General features: G+C 73.1%; 1 protein-coding gene across 1 annotated transcript; it reads right to left on the reverse strand.

Moving 5' to 3' along the window:
• Positions 1 to 371: 371 nt before the first annotated feature.
• Positions 372 to 21,922, reverse strand: LOXL4 (lysyl oxidase like 4). Its single transcript, XM_075916368.1, is given in 21 exon segments — positions 372 to 602; positions 1,411 to 1,522; positions 1,812 to 1,948; positions 3,014 to 3,109; positions 3,112 to 3,128; positions 3,635 to 3,878; positions 4,046 to 4,208; positions 4,527 to 4,694; positions 5,783 to 5,823; positions 5,826 to 5,936; positions 6,223 to 6,406; positions 7,942 to 8,100; positions 8,102 to 8,135; positions 8,250 to 8,288; positions 8,801 to 9,006; positions 10,623 to 10,700; positions 10,702 to 10,796; positions 13,456 to 13,498; positions 13,500 to 13,565; positions 13,567 to 13,742; positions 21,897 to 21,922. Coding segments are annotated over 20 exon segments (2,217 nt in total). The 5' UTR covers positions 13,720 to 13,742; positions 21,897 to 21,922; the 3' UTR covers positions 372 to 531.

A 21,922-nucleotide genomic window follows, 5' to 3' on the forward strand; every position in this document is an offset into this window, starting at 1 on the left:
CGCCCGCGTCCAGTGCCCACCTGTACCCCCCCGCCCCTCTCTGCGGGTTTGTCAGTCCCCCCGTGGCACCAGCCTTCCCCCCGTGGCACCTGGCCCCACCCAAGGGAAACTGAGGCACCCGCGTCCCACGAATGACAAACGCCCCCTGCGGGCAGACACCAGCCTTCAGCTTGCACAAAAGCTTTATTCGTGCCAGGCTGGTGCCTGCACTGCGGTGGCCCGGGCCGGCCCTGAGCTGAGAGGCTGGGTCCTGCAGGCGCAGGGCTGTGCCGGCCGCTGGGGCGGCTGAGGTAGTTGGCCTGGGGGGCGGGACGCAGAGCCAGGCTCCCCCGGGCGTGCGGCGAGTGCCAGCCAGTCTGGCCCCGCACCTAGCAATACCGGGGCCCTGGGCACAGCGCGCCGGGGCTGTGGGTTCCCGGGGGGCCAGGCACTGCCCGGGTGAGAGTCCTGGGGGCTCCGGCAGGCAGGGCCCAGCACAGACCCACGGTGGCACCCCTGCCCCACAGCGCCCCGTTGGGCTGCCCCGGCGCGTCACACGAGGTTGCTGGCCAGGCGCTGCTGCTGCTCCAGTTCTCGCGCTGCCTCCGCGGCCAGCTGGTCACCTGCGGGGGGTGGGGGGCTGGGTGAGCGGGGCCCGAACCCCACGGCACGGGGGGCAGGGCCTGTCCCCCAGAGGCTCCCGCGCAGCGAGGCAGGGACGAGTAGCCCGCCCACGGGGCTGGAGGGTCTGAGCCGGTCCCTTCCTGGCAGCCCTGCCCTCTGCTCCCCCCCGGGCCCCGCTCTGCTCCCCTGCAGGGCCCGGGCCCCTGTCTGCTCCCCCCCGGGCCCCTCTCTGCTCCCTGCCAGGGCCCGGGCCCCTGTCTGCTCCCCCCCGGGCCCCTCTCTGCTCCCCTGCAGGGCCCGGGCCCCTGTCTGCTCCCCCCCGGGCCCCTCTCTGCTCCCCTGCAGGGCCCGGGCCCCTGTCTGCTCCCCCCCAGGCCCCTCTCTGCTCCCTCCCAGGGCCAGGGCCCGGGCCCCTCTCTGCTCCCCCCCGGGCCCCGCTCTGCTCCCCGCCAGGGCCCAGGCCCCTCTCTGCTCCCCTGCAGGGCCCGGGCCCCTCTCTGCTCCCCCCCGGGCCCCGCTCTGCTCCCCCCCCAGGGCCAGGGCCCGGGCCCCGCTCTGCTCCCCCCCAGGGCCAGGGCCTGGGCCCCGCTCTGCTCCCCCCCAGGTCCCTCTCTGCTCCCCCCCAGGGCCCGGGCCCCGCTCTGCTCCCCCCCAGGTCCCTCTCTGCTCCCCCACAGGGCCCGGGCCCCTCTGTGCTCCCCCTCTGGGACCCTGTGCTCCCACCCCAGGTCCTAGGCTCCCTCTGCTCTCCCTCCGGGCTCCAGGGCCCCCTCTGCTGCCCGGGGCCCTGCCCGCGGAGCCCAGTACCGGTGTGGCAGCCGTGCAGCCAGACGCGGTGCCCGTCGTACTTGCACTGGCACCTCATGACGTTGTTGGAGAAATCCGACTCGGCCACGTCCTGCTTGGGATTCACGATGACCTGCGCGGGGAGCAGAGCCGGTGGGGCGGCCAGGCCGGGGCAGGGAGCGGGGCCCCGCCTGCCTCCCACCACGGACAGGACGCGGGCGAGCAGCTCGTCCCAGCCTCCGGCCAGGCCCCCTCGCCGGCCCCGGGCTCCCCACCGCCTACACCCTGCCCTGCCTCTGGCTGCCGCCCAGCCTGCTGGCCCTGGCAGAGCGGCTCCCGGCCACGGGCAGGCCCAGGGCTCTGGCCGGGTCCCAGGACAGCGGGGCAAGGGGGCGTGGCAGAGCGGTGGCCCCGCCTCCTACCTGTAGGACGTAGCTGCCGGGCCCCACGTCGCTGATGTCCACCCACTGGCAGTCGATGTCGTGCCGGTAGGTGTCCCAGCAGCCGGCGCTCACCCCCTGCTCCCCGAAGTTGGCGCAGGCGAAGCGCCGCTGCAGCCCTGGGGAGAGCATGACGGGGGCGGGGACAGGCTGACACGGCCGGCCCCCCCCCAACCCCTCCTCCAGCCCCCACACACACCCACCGTGCCCAGGAGAACGCGGGCTGTGGGGGAGCTCCCAGCAGGGGCGCTGTGGGGAGGGGGCGGTGGGGTGCTCCCAGCAGGGGGCGCTGTGGGGCGGGGCGGTGGCTGTGGGGTGCTCCCAGCAGGGGGCGCTGTGGGGCGGGGCGGTGGCTGTGGGGTGGTCCCAGCAAGGGCGCTGTGGGGCGGGGCGGTGGCTGTGGGGTGGTCCCAGCGGGGGGCGCTGTGGGGCGGGGCGGTGGCTGTGGGGCGCTCCCAGCGGGGGGCGCTGTGGGGCGGTGGCTGTGGGGCGCTCCCAGCGGGGGGCGCTGTGGGGCGGGGCGGGGCGGTGGCTGTGGGGCGCTCCCAGCAGGGGGCACTGTGGGGCGGGGCAGTGGCTGTGGGGCGATCCCAGCAGGGGGCGCTGTGGGGCGGGGCGGGGCAGTGGCTGTGGGGCGATCCCAGCAGGGGGCGCTGTGGGGCGGGGCAGTGGCTGTGGGCACTCCCAGCAGGGGGCGCTGTGGGGTGGGGCAGTGGCTGTGGGGCGCTCCCAGCGGGGGGCGCTGTGGGGCGGGGCAGTGGCTGTGGGGCGCTCCCAGCGGGGGGCGCTGTGGGGCGGGGCAGTGGCTGTGGGGCGCTCCCAGCAGGGGGCGCTGTGGGGCGGGGCGGGGCAGTGGCTGTGGGGCGATCCAGCAGGGGGCGCTGTGGGGCGGGGCAGTGGCTGTGGGGTGCTCCAGCGGGGGGCGCTGTGGGGCGGGGCGGTGGCTGTGGGGCACTCCCAGCAGGGGGCGCTGTGGGGCGGGGCAGTGGCTGTGGGGTGCTCCCAGCGGGGGGCGCTGTGGGGCGGGGCGGTGGCTGTGGGGCACTCCCAGCAGGGGGCGTTGTGGGGCGGGGCAGTGGCTGTGGGGCGCTCCCAGCAGGGGGCGCTGTGGGGCGGGGCAGTGGCTGTGAGGCGCTCCAGCAGGCGTGGGGATGTGGAGGCCCCAGAGGGGTTACCTGCCCTACCTGGGGGGCAGTTGGTGTCCTCGAGGCAGAAGCTGGCCTTGTGCCCCTCGGCCACCCGGGAGCCGTTGAGCGTCAGCAGGTCGTAGTGGGTGAAACCTCGATGCTGTGGTAGTGCCTTGGGGACGAGAGGGGTGTGGGCCCAGCACACCCGGGGGGGGCAGAGCCCCCTGCCTGCCTTACAGAGGGGCAGTCTCCCCTGCCAGTGGGGGGCTGGCGGGTTTCCTGGGCACTATAGGTGGGGCTGGGGCAGGAGGGGCGGCTGGGAGCGGGGCTGGGGCAAGAGGGGCGGCTGGGAGCGGGGCGGGGCTGGGGCAGGAGGGGCGGCTGGGCGCGGGGCCGGGCGGGGCTGGGGCAGGAGGGGCGGCTGGGCGCGGGGCCGGGCGGGGCTGGGGCAGGAGGAGCGGCTGGACGCGTGGCCGGCGGCCAGGCCAGAATTATAGCTCTGCAGCCCAATAAAGCCGCCAGGACAGTCCCGGCCAGCCTGCCAATTCCCCGGGCGTGGCTGGCACCAGGGAGCCAGCTGGGGCCCGTGGGGAGAGCCGGCTCAGCACGGCAGGGCCCCGGCGTGGGCACAGCCCAGAGCCCCAGCGGGCCGGCCGGCCTCGGGGAGGTGGCGCTCACCTGTGGCACTGGTGCCAGACCCAGGCGTGGCGCCCGGCCTGGGGCCGGAAGTCGGCTCGGCCCAGGTTGAGGATGCGGGAGGAGAAGCGCAGCAGGCGCCGGGCGCCGTGGGGCCAGCTGGCGTGGTCGGCCGAGCGCGAGAGGCAGCGCTCCTCGTGGGCGCAGTGCAGCATGGCCAGCGGGCGCTCCTCCAGGTAGGCCGTCTCCTGCACCAGGGCGGCGTCCAGCACCAGGTCCGGGGCAGCTGCAGGAGCAGGGCACGGGCTGGCCTGGCATCCCGGGCACCTTGTGCCATCAGGCTCCTGCCCTTCCCCTGCCGTGGGCCCCTCCCACAGCCCCGCTGCCCCGCGGCGCGTGCAGGCAGCCCAAGCCAAGTCCCCCCCCGCCCCATGGCGTGGGCCCGGCACTCACCCTCAGTGCAGCTGACCCCGGCAGACGAGCGCCCCCCTCCAGCCGGGCAGTGCACGGGGCCGTGGTGCTGGCACAGCTGGATGGCAGGCTCGGTGCCCACGCAGCGCACGCCGCTCAGCACCACCTCGCCCGCCCCCGGGCTGCCCTGCCAGTACCAGGTATCCTGGGGAGAGAGAGACACTCAGCCAGGGCCCCCCACCCCGCCCCTCCCTTGGCACCAGGGCACCCCATCCCCCATCCTGCCCACCTGGACCCCGGCACCTGGGCATCTCCCCGTCCACCCCTCCCACAACGGACCCGACAAGCCCCCAGGCAGGGCACAGAACCCCGCTCCCCAGATCACCCCTCCCTCGTGCCCCCAGCCAGGGCACAGAGCCCCCCTCCCAGATCCCCCCTCCCTCGTCCCCCCAGGCAGGGCACAGAGCCCCCCTCCCCCATAAGCTCTCCCAGCCAAGGCAGACCCCCCCACTCTGGGACTCACCTGGAGGGCGTGGCTGGCGAAGCCCAGCCCCAGTTGCCTGCAGACCACCATGGCCTCATTCAGCCCCCACCGGTCACTGCACACGGCCCCCCACGTCGGGCTGCCCCCCTCCGACACCAGCACTTCCACCACGCCCTCCTCTGGGCTGCGGCCCCCCGCCAGGCGCACCTGGGCAGAGCCGGGGTTAGGCAGCAGGCGAGAGCTTGGCCCCTCCGCGTCCAAGGGGCGCCCCCCCAGATAAGGGACCCCGGCAGCAGGAGCCTGGGGACATGGGTGCCAACTGCCTGCCCCGCCCTGTGGCTCCTCTGTCCCATTGGCTGCCTCCTTCAGCCTGTGCCACCCTGTCCTGCAGTGCCCCAAGGCACCCTCCCCCAGGGCACCCCTCCCCCAGCGCCCCCAGGGCACCCCTGCCCCAGCACCCTAGGGCACCCCTCCCCAGCGCCCCAGGGCACCCCTGCCCCAGCACCCTAGGGCACCCCTCCCCCAGCGCCCCAGGGGCACCCCTGCCCCAGCACTCCAGGGCACCCCTGCCCCAGCGCCCTAGGGCACCCCTGCCCCAGCGCTCCAGGGCACCCCTGCCCCAGCGCCCTAGGGCACCCCTGCCCCAGCACCCCAGGGCACCCCTGCCCCAGCGCCCCAGGGCACCCCTCCCCCAGCGCCCTAGGGCACCCCTGCCCCAGCACTCCAGGGCACCCCTGCCCCAGCGCCCTAGGGCACCCCTGCCCCAGCGCCCTAGGGCACCCCTGCCCCAGCGCCCTAGGGCACCCCTGCCCCAGCACTCCAGGGCACCCCTGCCCCAGCACCCTAGGGCACCCCTGCCCCAGCGCCCCAGGGCACCCCTGCCCCAGCGCCCCAGGGCACCCCTGCCCCAGCGCTCCAGGGCACCCCTGCCCCAGCACTCCAGGGCACCCCTGCCCCAGCGCCCTAGGGCACCCCTGCCCCAGCACCCCAGGGCACCCCTGCCCCAGCGCCCCAGGGCACCCCTCCCCCAGCGCCCTAGGGCACCCCTGCCCCAGCGCCCTAGGGCACCCTCCCCCAGCGCCCTAGGCACCCCTCCCCCTGTGCCCCAAGGCACCCCTCCCCCAGTGTCCCAGGGTGCCCCTCCCCCAGCACCCCAAGGCACCCCTCCCCCCGCGCTCCAGGGCGCCCCTCCCCTAGGCCTCCCCACCCCATTTGCACCCTATGTACCATGGCATCTACCCTGCTGCTCCGGGGCCCACTGCCCCTGAGTGCCCCGGCCCGGCGCGGGCGCTCACCTGGCTCCGGTAGTCCATGCGGGGCACGTTGCACCGGACGCGGCGTCGGCCTCGTGCCCGCAGCCGCTCTGCGCCGCCTCCTGGAAGCTGCAGTCCTGCAGCGAGCGCTCGGAGCCCGCGCACCGCACCGCCGTCATGTGGATGGGCCCCAGGCCTGCGCCAGAGCCAGCGTCAGCCGCACGGAGCCCCCCTCCGGGAATCCTGGGGCTCCAGCCGCCCGGCTCCTGGCTGGCAGCTTGGCCTGGCACCAGCCCCCGGCGCCCAGCTCGGCGCGGTCACGCACCCGGCCTGGCTCCCCGACCGGGCCCGGCCCTGCAGGGGGATCCCAGGGGGGTCCCTGCCGGCCTCTGTGCTGCCCCCGAGCAGCGTCCCCCGGAGCTTGGCTGCCCCGCCCCATTCGCCCCCCAGCCTCCTCGCCCGCCTGCCCGCCGGCCGCTCACCCTGGCCCAGCTGGGCCCCAGCCAGAGCCTGCCTGGCCGACCCGTAGCCCAGCTGCCGGCACACCACGCTGGCCGCGAGCAGGTCCCACTGGGCGTGGCACACGGTGCCCCACTGCCCGTCGCGCAGCACCTCCACCCGGCCCTCGCCTTCGTGGGCGCCGGCCCGCAGACGCACCCGCGGCCCCTGCGGAGAAGGGGGTTAGGCGCCGATGGGCGGGGAGCCGAACGGGTTTGTGTGCCCCCCCACACTGAGCATGGCTGGGGCCCTGCCGCTCAAGGGGGCTTCTCAGCCCTCTGACGGCTCCGTCCTGTGGCCAGGCCCCCCTCAAGACAGCCCCTCCCCCCCACTGGGTGGGGCCGGGGAGGGGGCCCATTCCCTGGGGCTGGGCTGGGGGGGGCCCGTTCCCGGGGGGCCGGACAGGGGGGTGGGGCCCATTTCCTGGGGGTTGGGATTGGGGGGTGCCCGTTCCCGGGGGGGGTTGGATTGGGGGGTGCCCGTTCCCGGGGGGGTTGGGGGTGCCCGTTCCCGGGGGGGGGGTTGGGATTGGGGGGTGCCCGTCCCCGGGGGGGTTGGGATTGGGGGGTGCCGTTCCCGGGGGGGTTGGGGGTGCCCGTCCCCGGGGGGTTGGGATTGGGGGGTGCCCGTCCCCGGGGGGTTGGGATTGGGGGGTGCCCGTTCCCGGGGGGGGTTGGGATTGGGGGGTGCCCGTCCCCGGGGGGGTTGGGATTGGGGGGTGCCCGTTCCCGGGGGGTTGGGGGTGCCCGTTCCCGGGGGGTTGGGATTGGGGGTGCCCGTTCCCGGGGGGGGGGTTGGGATTGGGTGGTGCCCGTTCCCGGGGGGGTTTGGGATTGGGTGGTGCCCGTTCCCAGGGGGGTTGGGATCGGGGGTGCCCGTTCCCAGGGGGGGTTGGGATCGGGGGTGCCCGTTCCCGGGAGGGGTTGGGATTGGGGGTGCCCGTCCCCGGGGGGGTTGGGATCGGGGGTGCCCGTTCCCGGGAGGGGTTGGGATTGGGGGGTGCCCATTCCCGGGGGGGTTGGGATTGGGGGTGCCCGTTCCCGGGGGGTTGGGATTGGGGGTGCCCGTTCCCGGGGGGGTTTGGGATTGGGGGTGCCCATTCCCGGGGGGGGTTGGGATTGGGGGTGCCCGTTCCCGGGGGGTTGGGATTGGGGGGTGCCCGTTCCCGGGGGGGTTGGGATTGGGGGTGCCCGTTCCCGGGGGGGGGTTGGGATTGGGGGGTGCCCGTTCCGGGGGGGTTGGGATCAGGGGTGCCCGTTCCCGGGGGGGGTTGGGATTGGGGGTGCCCGTTCCCGGGGGGGTTGGGATCAGGGGGTGCCCGTTCCCGGGGGGTTGGATTGGGGGGTGCCCGTTCCCGGGGGGGGGTTGGGATTGGGGGTGCCCGTTCCCGGGGGGGGTTGGGATCGGGGGGTGCCCGTTCCCGGGGGGGTTGGGATTGGGGGGTGCCCGTTCCGGGGGGTTGGGATTGGGGGTGCCCGTTCCCGGGGGGGGGTTGGATTGGGGGGTGCCCATTTCTTTGGGGGTTGGAATTGGGGGTGCCCGTTTCCCGGGGGGGTTGGGATTGGGGGTGCCCGTTCCGGGGGGTTGGGATCGGGGGTGCCCGTTCCCGGGGGGTTGGGGATCGGGGGTGCCCGTCCCCGGGGGGGTGGATCGGGGGGTGCCCGTTTCCCGGAGGCCGGGGGCGCTGTGGCTCGCAGGCTCACCTTGCGGAGGGGCTTGGCCCTGGCTGTGGGGCCCGGGGCACAGCGGACGACGGCGTGCATGCCGCGGGGGCAGGCGGGCTGGAGCCGGGCCGCCGGGGGACACTGCACCCGGCACTGGGACAGGTGGGACTCGGAGCCCAGGCAGCTCACCCGGTGGATTCCAGAAGGCGTTCTTCTGCCGCAGGCTCCTCAGGCTGTGAACCAAGGGGCAGGCAGGTGAGCCGGCCCGGCCCCGCCCGGCTAGCGTGGGCCACGGTGCCCGCAGGCAGCCTGCACCCGGCCAGTCGGCCCCACACAGGGCCCCCTACCTGGACTTCGCATCCTTCAGCTTCAGCTGCCAGAGCTTCCTGGGGGGTTAGAAATCGGCAGGTCAGCCGGGCCCTGGGCAGCCCCAGGTGTCCCCCCCCTCCGCCCCCCGCAGAGGTCTCTGCCTCTTCCCACGGGGTTTCTGTGCCTCCCCCCTCCCCACCCCCACAGGGGCCTCTCTGCCACCCCACCCGGCAGAGTCCACAAAGTCTTCCTTGCAGCCCTCCCCCTCCTCCCACCCCTCAGCCCCTTCTGGGGTCCCAGTGCCCACCCCATCCATAGCCCCCTACCCTCCCTGCCCTGCAGAATTGGTTTCTGTCCTTGGACCAGGACTTCCTGTGATCTGCCCCTTGCACTAATGCACACGCACGTGCAACACTCCACATGCTGTGTCCTTGCACTAATGCACACGCACGTGCACCACTCCACACACTATATCCTTGGACCCCTGCCATGCCATCTCAGCCAGGCACCAGACCCTCAGCTCCTCCAAGCCAGCCCAGCCGCTGGCAGCCCCCTGCTTGGCCCGTGCCCCCGCCCTGCCCAGCGCTACCTGTAGAAGCCGACGTGGAGTTGCTGCTCTGCCGGGAAGCCCAGCATCCCGCACACCACCCGGCTGTTGTTCCTGGTCCAGTCGGTGTCGCACACCTGCCTCCAGCGCCCCTCGTGTTTCACCTCCACCACGCCCTCGCGGACGGGCACGCGCAGCTTGGCCCAGGCCAGCACCGGCTTGAGCCGCACCTCCTCCAGCTTCCGCCCCTGCCCCAGGCCAGAGGCCGGGTTAGATGGGCCCAGGCCAGCACCGGCTTGAGCCGCACCTCCTCCAGCTTCTAAGGGAAGGGAGGGGCTAGGGGAGTAGGAGGGGGCTCCAGGCCGGGTGGGGACTCGGGAGCAGGAGGGGGCTCCAGGCCGGGGGCGGGTGGCTGGTCTGGCCTCCAGCCAGATGTGTTGACCCCAGCTGGTGCTGCAGTGAGCTTGAGGCGGGGGCCCTGGGGCCACATTGCTCCTGGAAGGGGTTGGCATGGCCAGGTGGGTACATGCTGCCTACAGGCATCAGACCCCACATCTCCCATTGGCTGTGGTCCTGACCAATGGGAGCTGCAGATTCGGTGCTGAAGGCAGGACAGTGGGTGGAGCATCCCTGATGGTCCCTGGCCATAGGATCGGCAGGGCCATGTGGCTGCTTCTGGGTGGAGCCCAGGCCGGCTCCATTGCGCCCCAGGAGTGCCGCTGGCCGAGTTACAGCCGCGCAGCAGCCTGCCCAGGGCTGTGCCCCCGGAGAGGTGCCCTCCCCCGTCCCGCTGCAGCTGGGAGCGCTTCCTCCTTCCCTGCCCACACCACAGCTGTGGGGCAGCTTGCACCCTGAGCCCCTCAGGCCTGGCCCCGCCCCAGAGCCTGCACCCCCAGCTGGAGCCCCCCATTCTCCTCTGCCTCAGACCTGAGACCCTCCCACTCCCCAAAGCTCAGTCCCACCCCTGGCACGCAGCAGCTGCACATCGGTGCATGTAACAAAATGCATCCCTGTGCGTAGGGGGGCACCTTGCTGGTTGCTGCGCTGGGCAGTGGGCTGGGGGTGACCCCCACTGGCTTGCAGCACGGCCCAGCAGGGCAGGGGATGAGGTCACTAGGCAAGGGGGCTCCGAACCTGTCTGACCAGCTACCCCCCATGGGGAGGAACAAAGGAAGGTGGATGCCGCCCCCTGGCTGGGGGGGCAGGGCTGGAGGAGAGTGGGTTAGTCTCTGTCTGGGATCATGGAGGAAGCAGCCTCAGCAACAGGCTGGGATTTTAGGGGCCCAGGCTCCCCCATCTCAAGGGGGGGCTGAAGCCTCCTAGGCCCTGCCCTGGAACCAGATGACATCTGTGCTGGGCTTGTACCCTGGAGAGGCAATAAACCCCCCCTGTTCTACTGGCTGGTGGAGTCTGTTTGTGCCGCTACAGGGGTGCAGGAGCTGGGGGACCCCAACGCGCCGGCACAATCCCACACATGGATGTCCCAACATCAAGGGCACGCTGCTGCCAGGGCCCCTTCTGGCCGGGCTGCTGGTCCAACACGAGCCCGGCAGCCCCAGGCCCTGGCAGCGGCCTACAACCGGGGACGTGGGGCAGCCCCATTGTGCCCAGGGCAGTGCCTGGTGTGAGTCTGCAGGCCGGGGCCGAGCTGGGGGGCTCATGTTGGTTGGTGCCAGTCCCCCTATTGCAGCAGGGATCTGCTCCAGCCCAGGGTTCCATGGGTCAGACCAGCTGAACCCCCCGGCCTGGCACCCAAGGTCCCCGGCCCTGCTGGGGCAGGTGACTGGCCGCAGGAGCCCAGGCTGAGGGGGAAGGGCCGGGAGCGCCCAGCCAGCCCCCAGGGACCGTCCCTACCCCCGCTCACCTGCTGGCCGGGGGCAGGGCCCCGGGTGATGGCGCCAGGCAGCTGTGGGGCCGAGCACACGACGCCGGCGTCCTCCCCCGTGGTGGCAGTCGCTCACGCCCCAGCCGTTGGACTGGCACTCGGCCAGCGAGCGCTCGGAGCCGGCGCAGCGCACGTTATCCAGCCAGATGGGGCCTGGCGCGGGGGGGGGGCAGTGAGGGGCCTGGCCAAGAGCTCTGGCACCCCCAGGTCCCGGACTGGGACAGATGCACCCCCCCCCATGGGTCTTAGCAACGGGGTCCCTCCCCCTCCCCCTCCCCAGCGCTCCCAGCCGGGCAAGGCCAGGGCCGGAATAGCCAGGAGCCCCCCAGCCAGCTCCTGCCCCCTCCCCACAGCGCACCGCCCCAGCCAGCTCCTGCCCCTCCCCACAGCGCCCCCTGTGCCCCCCAGCCAGCTCCTGCCCCTCCCCACAGTGCCCGCCCCAGCCAGCTCCTGCCCCTCCCCACAGCGCCCGCCCCAGCCAGCTCCTGCCCTCCTCCCCCCCCCAGCACCCCGTGCCCCCCCCAGCCAGCTCCTGCCCCTCCCCCACAGCGCCCCCTGTGCCCCCCAGCCAGCTCCCTGCCCCTCCCCACAGCGCCCCCTGTGCCCCCCAGCCAGCTCCTGCCCCCTCCCCACAGCGCCCCCTGTGCCCCCAGCCAGCTCCTGCCCCTCCCCACAGCGCCCGCCCCAGCCAGCTCCTGCCCCTCCCCACAGCGCCCCTGTGCCCCCAGCCAGCTCCTGCCCCTCCCCACAGCGCCCCCTGTGCCCCCCAGCCAGCTCCTGCCCCTCCCCACAGCGCCTGCCCCAGCCAGCTCCTGCCCCTCTCCACAGCGCCCCCTGTACCCCCCCAGCCAGCTCCTGCCCCTCCCCACAGTGCCCGCCCCAGCCAGCTCCTGCCCTCCCCCACAGCGCCCGCCCCAGCCAGCTCCTGCCCCTCCCCCCAGCACCCCGTGCCCCCCAGCCAGCTCCTACCCCTCCCCACAGCGCCCCCTGTGCCCCCCAGCCAGCTCCTGCCCCTCCCCACAGCGCCCCCTGTGCCCCCAGCCAGCTCCTGCCCCTCCCCACAGTGCCCGCCCCAGCCAGCTCCTGCCCCCTCCCCCACAGCGCCCGCCCCAGCCAGCTCCTGCCCCTCCCCACAGCGCCCGCCCCAGCCAGCTCCTGCCCCTCCCCCCAGCACCCCGTGCCCCCCAGCCAGCTCCTACCCCTCCCCACAGCGCCCCCTGTGCCCCCCAGCCAGCTCCTGCCCCTCCCCACAGCGCCCCCCTGTTCCACCCCAGCCAGCTCCTGCCCCTCCCCACAGCGCCTGCCCCAGCCAGCTCCTGCCCCTCTCCACAGCGCCCCTGTACCCCCCAGCCAGCTCCTGCCCCTCCCCACAGCGCCCCCTGTGCCCCAGCCAGCTCCTGCCCCTCCCCACAGCGCCCGCCCCAGCCAGCTCCTGCCCCTCCCCACAGCGCCCCCTGTGCCCCCCAGCCAGCTCCTGCCCCTCCCCCAGCGCCCCCTGTGCCCCCAGCCAGCTCCTGCCCCTCCCCCACAGCGCCCGCCCCAGCCAGCTCCTGCCCCTCCCCACAGCGCCCCTGTGCCCCCAGCCAGCTCCTGCCCCTCCCCACAGCGCCCCCTGTGCCCCCCAGCCAGCTCCTGCCCCTCCCCACAGCGCCTGCCCCAGCCAGCTCCTGCCCCTCTCCACAGCGCCCCCTGTACCCCCCAGCCAGCTCCTGCCCCTCCCCACAGTGCCCGCCCCAGCCAGCTCCTGCCCCTCCCCACAGCGCCCGCCCCAGCCAGCTCCTGCCCCTCCCCCCACAGCACCCCGTGCCCCCCAGCCAGCTCCTACCCTCCCCACCAGCGCCCCCTGTGCCCCCCAGCCAGCTCCTGCCCCTCCCCACAGCGCCCCCCTGTGCCCCCCAGCCAGCTCCTGCCCCTCCCCACAGTGCCCGCCCCAGCCAGCTCCTGCCCCTCCCCACAGCGCCCGCCCCAGCCAGCTCCTGCCCCTCCCCCACAGCGCCCGCCCAGCCAGCTCCTGCCCCTCCCCCCAGCACCCCGTGCCCCCCAGCCAGCTCCTACCCCTCCCCACAGCGCCCCCTGTGCCCCCAGCCAGCTCCTGCCCCTCCCCCACAGCGCCCCCTGTACCCCCCAGCCAGCTCCTGCCACTCCCCCCAGCACCCCCTGTGCCCCCAGCCAGCTCCTGCCCCTCCCCCCAGCACCCCCTGTGCCCCCCAGCAGCTCCTGCCCCTCCCCACCAGCGCCCCGCCCCAGCCAGCTCCTGCCCTCCCCACAGCGCCCCCTGTGCCCCCAGCCAGCTCCTGCCCCTCCCCACAGCGCCTGCCCAGCCAGCTCCTGCCCCTCCCCACAGCGCCCCTGTGCCCCCCAGCCAGCCAGCCTCCCTGCCCCTCCCCACAGCGCCCCCCTGTGCCCCCAGCCAGCTCCTGCCCCTCCCCACAGCGGCCCCTGTGCCCCCCAGCCAGCTCCTGCCCCTCCCCACAGCGCCCCCTGTGCCCCCCAGCCAGCTCCTGCCCCTCTCCACAGCGCCCCTGTACCCCCCAGCCAGCTCCTGCCCCTCCCCACAGCGCCCCTGTGCCCCTCAGCCAGCTCCTGCCCCTCCCCACAGCACCCCCTGTGCCCCCCAGCCAGCTCCTGCCCTCCCCACAGCGCCCGCCCCCAGCCAGCTCCTGGCCCCTCCCCACAGCGCCCCCCTGTACTGTGGGAGGGGCATTCTGCAGCTGGGGGGCTCATCCCCATATCTCTGCTCCCCCCTAGAAGCCTAATCCCCATTCTTCCCTGCCTACTCTAGGGCCCCGGCTGGGCACGGGCCCTGCGTTACCTTCCCCTGGGCCGTACTGGGCGCTGTGGGCCCAGGTCACGGCCCGACTCGAAGCCCAGCTCCCTGCAGGCCACGGCAGCCACGTGGATGCTGAAGTCGTCGTCGCAGACGGGTGCCCCACTGCCCGTGGTACAGCACCTCCAGCCGCCCCTCGCTGGCCTGGCCCCCCGCCCCGGCCAGCCGCACCTGGATCCGGGCCGGCTGCTGCCAGCTGGGGGCGGCCAGGCACAGCAGGAGCAGGGAGCAGAGGGGCCCGGCGGCCATGGCTGGCCCTGTGGAGGCAGCTCCTAGAAGAGGCCCAGAGGGCAGGGCAGGTCAGGCCTGCAAAGGGTCCCGCTGCCAGCTGTAGCCTGAGCCCCTGCCCCCGCCGCAGCCAGTGACCCCCTCTGCTGCTGGGGGGCTGCACAGCCCAGCACCGACCCCCCCCTCGGGCCAAGTGACCCCTCTGCTGCTGGGGGGCTGCACAGCCCAGCACCGACCCCCCCCTCGGCCAGTGACCCCTCTGCTGCTGGGGGGCTGCACAGCCCAGCACCGACCCCCCCTCGGCCAGTGACCCCTCTGCTGCTGGGGGGCTGCACAGCCCAGCACCGACCCCCCCTCGGCCAGTGCCCCCCCCATGCTGCTGGGGGGCTGCACAGCCCAGCACCGACCCCCCCTCGGCCAGTGACCCCCCCTTTGCTGCTGGGGGGCTGCACAGCCCAGCACCGACCCCCCCTCGGCCAGTGACCCCTCTGCTGCTGGGGGGCTGCACAGCCCAGCACCGACCCCCCCTCGGCCAGTGACCCCCCTCTGCCTGCTGGGGGGCTGCACAGCCCAGCACCGACCCTCCCCCTCGGCCCAGTGACCCCCCCTCTGCTGCTGGGGGGCTGCACAGCCCAGCACCGACCTCCCCTCGGCCAGTGACCCCTCTGCTGCTGGGGGGCTGCACAGCCCAGCACCGACCTCCCCTCGGCCAGTGACCCCTCTGCTGCTGGGGGGCTGCACAGCCCAGCACCGACCCCCCCTCGGCCAGTGACCCCCCTCTGCTGCTGGGGGGCTGCACAGCCCAGCACCGACCCCCCCTCGGCCAGTGACCCCCTCTGCTGCTGGGGGGCTGCACAGCCCAGCACCGACCCCCCCCCTCGGCCAGTGACCCCCCTCTGCTGCTGGGGGGCTGCACAGCCCAGCACCGACCCCCCCCTCGGCCAGTGACCCCCCTCTGCTGCTGGGGGGCTGCACAGCCCAGCACCGACCTCCCCTCGGCCAGTGACCCCCTCTGCTGCTGGGGGGCTGCACAGCCCAGCACCGACCCCCCCTCGGCCAGTGACCCCCCTCTGCTGCTGGGGGGCTGCACAGCCCAGCACCGACCCCCCCCTCGGCCAGTGACCCCCCTCTGCTGCTGGGGGGCTGCACAGCCCCAGCACCGACCCCCCCATCGGCCAGTGACCCCTCTGCTGCTGGGGGGCTGCACAGCCCAGCACCGACCCCCCCTCGGCCAGTGACCCCCCTCTGCTGCTGGGGGGCTGCACAGCCCAGCACCGACCCCCCCTCGGCCAGTGACCCCCCTCTGCTGCTGGGGGGCTGCACAGCCCAGCACCGACCCCCCCTCGGCCAGTGACCCCCTCTGCTGCTGGGGGGCTGCACAGCCCAGCACCGACCCTCCCCCTCGGCCAGTGCCCCACCCCATGCTGCTGGGGGGCTGCACAGCCCAGCACCGACCCCCCCTCGGCCAGTGACCCCCCTCTGCTGCTGGGGGCTGCACAGCCCAGCACCGACCCCCCCTCGGCCAGTGACCCCCCCTCTGCTGCTGGGGGGCTGCACAGCCCAGCACCGACCTCCCCTCGGCCAGTGACCCCCTCTGCTGCTGGGGGGCTGCACAGCCCAGCACCGACCTCCCCCTCGGCCAGTGACCCCCTCTGCTGCTGGGGGGGCTGCACAGCCCAGCACCGACCCCCCCTCGGCCAGTGACCCCCTCTGCTGCTGGGGGGCTGCACAGCCCAGCACCGACCCCCCTCGGCCAGTGACCCCCTCTGCTGCTGGGGGGCTGCACAGCCAGCACCGACCCCCCCTCGGCCAGTGACCCCTCTGCTGCTGGGGGGCTCCACAGCCCAGCACCGACCCCCCCTCGGCCAGTGCCCCCCTCTGCTGCTGGGGGGGCTGCACAGCCCAGCACCGACCCCCCCTCGGCCAGTGACCCCCCCCCTCTGCTGCTGGGGGGCTGCACAGCCCAGCACCGACCCCCCCTCGGCCAGTGACCCCCTCTGCTGCTGGGGGGCTGCACAGCCCAGCACCGACCTCCCCTCGGCCAGTGACCCCTCTGCTGCTGGGGGGCTGCACAGCCCAGCACCGACCCCCCCTCGGCCAGTGACCCCCCCTCTGCTGCTGGGGGGCTGCACAGCCCAGCACCGACCCCCCCTCGGCCAGTGACCCCCCTCTGCTGCTGGGGGGCTGCACAGCCCAGCACCGACCTCCCCTCGGCCAGTGACCCCTCTGCTGCTGGGGGGCTGCACAGCCCAGCACCGACCTCCCCTCGGCCAGTGACCCCCTCTGCTGCTGGGGGGCTGCACAGCCCAGCACCGACCCCCCCTCGGCCAGTGACCCCTCTGCTGCTGGGGGGCTGCACAGCCCAGCACCGACCTCCCCTCGGCCAGTGACCCCCCTCTGCTGCTGGGGGCTGCACAGCCCAGCACCGACCCCCCCTCGGCCAGTGACCCCCCTCTGCTGCTGGGGGGCTGCACAGCCCAGCACCGACCCCCCCTCGGCCAGTGCCCCCCCCATGCTGCTGGGGGGCTGCACAGCCCAGCACCGACCCCCCCTCGGCCAGTGACCCCCCTCTGCTGCTGGGGGGGCTGCACAGCCCAGCACCGACCCCCCCTCGGCCAGTGACCCCTCTGCTGCTGGGGGGCTGCACAGCCCAGCACCGACCCCCCCTCGGCCAGTGACCCCCCCTCTGCTGCTGGGGGGCTGCACAGCCCAGCACCGCCCACCTCCTCGGCCAGTGACCCCTCTGCTGCTGGGGGGGCTGCACAGCCCAGCACCGACCTCCCCCTCGGCCAGTGACCCCTCTGCTGCTGGGGGGCTGCACAGCCCAGCACCGACCCCCCTCGGCCAGTGACCCCCTCTGCTGCTGGGGGGCTGAACAGCCCAGCACCGACCCCCCCTCGGCCAGTGACCCCTCTGCTGCTGGGGGGGCTGCACAGCCCAGCACCGACCTCCCCTCGGCCAGTGACCCCTCTGCTGCTGGGGGGCTGCACAGCCCAGCACCGACCCCCCCTCGGCCAGTGACCCCTCTGCTGCTGGGGGGCTGCACAGCCCAGCACCGACCCCCCCTCGGCCAGTGACCCCTCTGCTGCTGGGGGGCTGCACAGCCCAGCACCGACCCCCCCTCGGCCAGTGACCCCCTCTGCTGCTGGGGGGCTGCACAGCCCAGCACCGACCCCCCCTCGGCCAGTGACCCCCCTCTGCTGCTGGGGGGCTGCACAGCCCAGCACCGACCCCCCCTCGGCCAGTGACCCCTCTGCTGCTGGGGGGCTGCACAGCCCAGCACCGACCCCCCCCTCGGCCAGTGACCCCCTCTGCTGCTGGGGGGCTGCACAGCCCAGCACCGACCTCCCCCTCGGCCAGTGACCCCCTCTGCTGCTGGGGGCTGCACAGCCCAGCACCGACCTCCCCTCGGCCAGTGACCCCTCTGCTGCTGGGGGGCTGCACAGCCCAGCACCGACCCCCCCTCGGCAGTGACCCCCCTCTGCTGCTGGGGGGCTGCACAGCCCAGCACCGACCCCCCCTCGGCCAGTGACCCCTCTGCTGCTGGGGGGCTGCACAGCCCAGCACCGACCCCCCCTCGGCCAGTGACCCCCTCTGCTGCTGGGGGGCTGCACAGCCCAGCACCGACCCCCCCTCGGCCAGTGACCCCCTCTGCTGCTGGGGGGCTGCACAGCCCAGCACCGACCTCCCCTCGGCCAGTGACCCCTCTGCTGCTGGGGGGCTGCACAGCCCAGCACCGACCCCCCCTCGGCCAGTGACCCCTCTGCTGCTGGGGGGCTGCACAGCCCAGCACCGACCCCCCCCTCGGCCAGTGACCCCCCCTCTGCTGCTGGGGGGCTGCACAGCCCAGCACCGACCTCCCCTCGGCCAGTGACCCCCTCTGCTGCTGGGGGGCTGCACAGCCCAGCACCGACCCCCCCTCGGCCAGTGACCCCTCTGCTGCTGGGGGGCTGCACAGCCCAGCACCGACCTCCCCTCGGCCAGTGACCCCTCTGCTGCTGGGGGGCTGCACAGCCCAGCACTGACCCCCCCCTCGGCCAGTGACCCCTCTGCTGCTGGGGGGCTGCACAGCCCAGCACCGACCCCCCCTCGGCCAGTGCCCCCCTCTGCTGCTGGGGGGCTGCACAGCCCAGCACCGACCCCCCCTCGGCCAGTGCCCCCCTCTCCTGCTGGGGGGCTGCACAGCCCAGCACCGACCTCCCCTCGGCCAGTGACCCCTCTGCTGCTGGGGGGCTGCACAGCCCAGCACCGACCCCCCCTCGGCCAGTGACCCCTCTGCTGCTGGGGGGCTGCACAGCCCAGCACCGACCCCCCCTCGGCCAGTGACCCCCCTCTGCTGCTGGGGGGCTGCACAGCCCAGCACCGACCCCCCCCTCGGCCAGTGACCCCTCTGCTGCTGGGGGGCTGCACAGCCCAGCACCGACCCCCCTCGGCCAGTGACCCCCCTCTGCTGCTGGGGGGCTGCACAGCCCAGCACCCGACCCCCCCTCGGCCAGTGACCCCCCTCTGCTGCTGGGGGGCTGCACAGCCCAGCACCGACCCCCCCTCGGCCAGTGACCCCTCTGCTGCTGGGGGGACTGCACAGCCCAGCACCGACCTCCCCTCGGCCAGTGACCCCCCTCTGCTGCTGGGGGGCTGCACAGCCCAGCACCGACCTCCCCTCGGCCAGTGACCCCTCTGCTGCTGGGGGGCTGCACAGCCCAGCACCGACCCCCCCTCGGCCAGTGACCCCCCTCTGCTGCTGGGGGGCTGCACAGCCCAGCACCGACCCCCCCTCGGCCAGTGACCCCTCTGCTGCTGGGGGGCTGCACAGCCCAGCACCGACCCCCCCTCGGCCAGTGACCCCTCTGCTGCTGGGGGGCTGCACAGCCCAGCACCGACCCCCCCTCGGCCAGTGACCCCCTCTGCTGCTGGGGGGCTGCACAGCCCAGCACCGACCTCCCCCTCGGCCAGTGACCCCCCTCTGCTGCTGGGGGGCTGCACAGCCCAGCACCGACCCCCCCTCGGCCAGTGACCCCTCTGCTGCTGGGGGCTGCACAGCCAGCACCGACCCCCCCTCGGCCAGTGACCCCTCTGCTGCTGGGGGGCTGCACAGCCCAGCACTGACCCCCCCTCGGCCAGTGACCCCTCTGCTGCTGGGGGGCTGCACAGCCCAGCACCGACCCCCCCTCGGCCAGTGACCCCTCTGCTGCTGGGGGGCTGCACAGCCCAGCACCGACCCCCCCTCGGCCAGTGACCCCTCTTGCTGCTGGGGGGCTGCACAGCCCAGCACCGACCTCCCCTCGGCCAGTGACCCCCCTCTGCTGCTGGGGGGCTGCACAGCCCAGCACCGACCCCCCCTCGGCCAGTGACCCCTCTGCTGCTGGGGGGCTGCACAGCCCAGCACCGACCCCCCCTCGGCCAGTGACCCCTCTGCTGCTGGGGGGCTGCACAGCCCAGCACCGACCTCCCCTCGGCCAGTGACCCCCCTCTGCTGCTGGGGGGCTGCACAGCCAGCACCGACCTCCCCTCGGCCAGTGACCCCTCTGCTGCTGGGGGGCTGCACAGCCCAGCAACCGACCCCCCCTCGGCCAGTGACCCCCCTCTGCTGCTGGGGGGCTGCACAGCCCAGCACCGACCCCCCCTCGGCCAGTGACCCCTCTGCTGCTGGGGGGCTTCACAGCCCAGCACCGACCCCCCCTCGGCCAGTGACCCCTCTGCTGCTGGGGGGCTGCACAGCCCAGCACCGACCCCCCCTCGGCCAGTGACCCCCCCTCTGCTGCTGGGGGGCTGCACAGCCCAGCACCGACCTCCCCTCGGCCAGTGACCCCTCTGCTGCTGGGGGGCTGCACAGCCCAGCACCGACCCCCCCTCGGCCAGTGACCCCCTCTGCTGCTGGGGGGCTGCACAGCCCAGCACCGACCCCCCCTCGGCCAGTGACCCCCCTCTGCTGCTGGGGGGCTGCACAGCCCAGCACCCGACCCCCCCTCGGCCAGTGACCCCTCTGCTGCTGGGGGGCTGCACAGCCCAGCACCGACCCCCCCTCGGCCAGTGCCCCCCTCTGCTGCTGGGGGGCTGCACAGCCCAGCACCGACCCCCCCTCGGCCAGTGACCCCTCTGCTGCTGGGGGCTGCACAGCCAGCAACCGACCCCCCCTCGGCCAGTGACCCCCTCTGCTGCTGGGGGGCTGCACAGCCCAGCACCGACCCCCCCCCGGCCAGTGACCCCCTCTGCTGCTGGGGGGCTGCACAGCCCAGCACCGGACCCCCCCTCGGCCAGTGACCCCTCTGCTGCTGGGGGGCTGCACAGCCCCAGCACCGACCTCCCCTCGGCCAGTGACCCCTCTGCTGCTGGGGGGCTGCACAGCCCAGCACCGACCCCCCCTCGGCCAGTGACCCCTCTGCTGCTGGGGGGCTGCACAGCCCAGCACCGACCCCCCCTCGGCCAGTGCCCCCCTCTGCTGCTGGGGGGCTGCACAGCCCAGCACCGACCTCCCCTCGGCCAGTGACCCCTCTGCTGCTGGGGGGCTGCACAGCCCAGCACCGACCCCCCCTCGGCCAGTGACTCCCCTTCAGCCGCCAGGGCGCCCAGCCGGCCCCCAGCTATAGGGTAACAGGTGCTGCAGCCCTTGGACACAAGAACATAAGAACATAAGAACGGCTGTACTGGGTCAGACCAAAGGTCCATCTAGCCCAGTGTCCTGTCTGCCGACAGTGGCCAGCACCAGGTGCCCCAGAGGGGGTGGACCGAAGACAATGATCAAGCGATTTGTCTCCTTCCATCCCTCTCCAGCCTCTGACAAACAGAGGCCAAAGACACCATTTTATCCCCTGGCTAATAGCCTTTTATGGACCTAACCTCCAGGAAATCATCTCGCTTCTCTTTAAACTCTATGACAAGTTTAAACTCTAGCGACAAGAATGATTAAAGGTCTAGAGAACATGACCTATGAAGCCAGGCTTCATGAACTGGGCTTGTTTAGTTTGGAAAAAAGAAGATTAAGGGGGGACATGATAGTGGTTTTCAATATCTAAAAGGGTGTCACAAGGAGGAAGGAGAAAATTTGTTCCTCTTGGTTTCTGAGGACAGGACAAGGAGTAATGGGCTTAAAGTGCAGCAGGGGAGGTTAGATTGGACATTAGGAAAAAATTCCTAACTGTCAGGGTGGTCAAATATTGGAATAAATTGCCAAGGGAGGTGGTGGAATCTCCCTCTCTGGAGATATTTAAGAACAGGTTAGACAGACATCTGTCAGGGATGGTGTAGACGGAGCTTGGTCCTGCCTTGAGGGCGGGGGGGCTGGACTCGATGACCTCTCGAGGTCCCTTCCAGTCCTGTTATTCTATGATTCTATTATAGTCCTAGCCTTCACAGCCTCCTCTGGCAAGGAGTTCCACAGGTTGACTACACGCTGTGTGAAGAAGAACTTCCTTTTATTAGTTTTAAACCTGCTCCCATTAATTTCATTTGGTGTCCTCTAGTTCTTCTATTTAGGGAACTAATAAATAACTTTTCTCTATCTGCCCTCTCCACACCACTCATGATTTTATAGCCCTCTATCATATCCCCCCTCAGTCTCCTCTTTTCTAAACTGAAAGTCCCAGTCGCTTTAGCCTCTCTTCATATGGGACCCGTTCCAAACCCCTAATCATTTTAGTTGCCCTTTTCTGAACCCTTTCCAAGGCCAAAATATCTTTTTTGAGGTGAGGAGACCACATTCTGTACACAGTATTCAAGACGTGGGTGTACCATAGTTTTATACAGGGGCAGTAAGATATTCTGGGTCTTATTTTCTATCCCTTTCTAATAATTCCCAGCATCCTATTTCCCTGGGCAAAGCCACTGACAGTCCCAGCTCACAGACACCCGAATCTCCCCTTCCGGGGGTCCCAACACCCACTTTCTCTGCCCACAGCACCCCCCACCCCCCCTCCCTGTGCCCCCAGCACCTCCCCACCCGCCCTGTGCCCCCAGCACCCCCCCCATCCCGCCTCTGACCCAGGCACCCCCCCATCCCGCCCTGTGCCCCCAGCACCCCCCACTCGCCCTGTGTCCCCAGCACCCCCCCCATCCCGCCCTGTGCCCCCAGCACCCCCCACTCGCCCTGTGTCCCCAGCACCCCCCATCCCGCCTGTGACCCCAGCACCCCCCATCCCGCCCGGCCAGCATCCCCCCCCAACGCCGCCAGCGGCCCGGATCCCGGCGCTGGCGCCACTCACCGCGCGGCGCGGCGCGGAACGGAGCT

This window comes from Pelodiscus sinensis, unplaced genomic scaffold, assembly GCF_049634645.1.
Source record: "Pelodiscus sinensis isolate JC-2024 unplaced genomic scaffold, ASM4963464v1 ctg141, whole genome shotgun sequence".
NCBI lineage: Eukaryota > Metazoa > Chordata > Testudines > Trionychidae > Pelodiscus > Pelodiscus sinensis.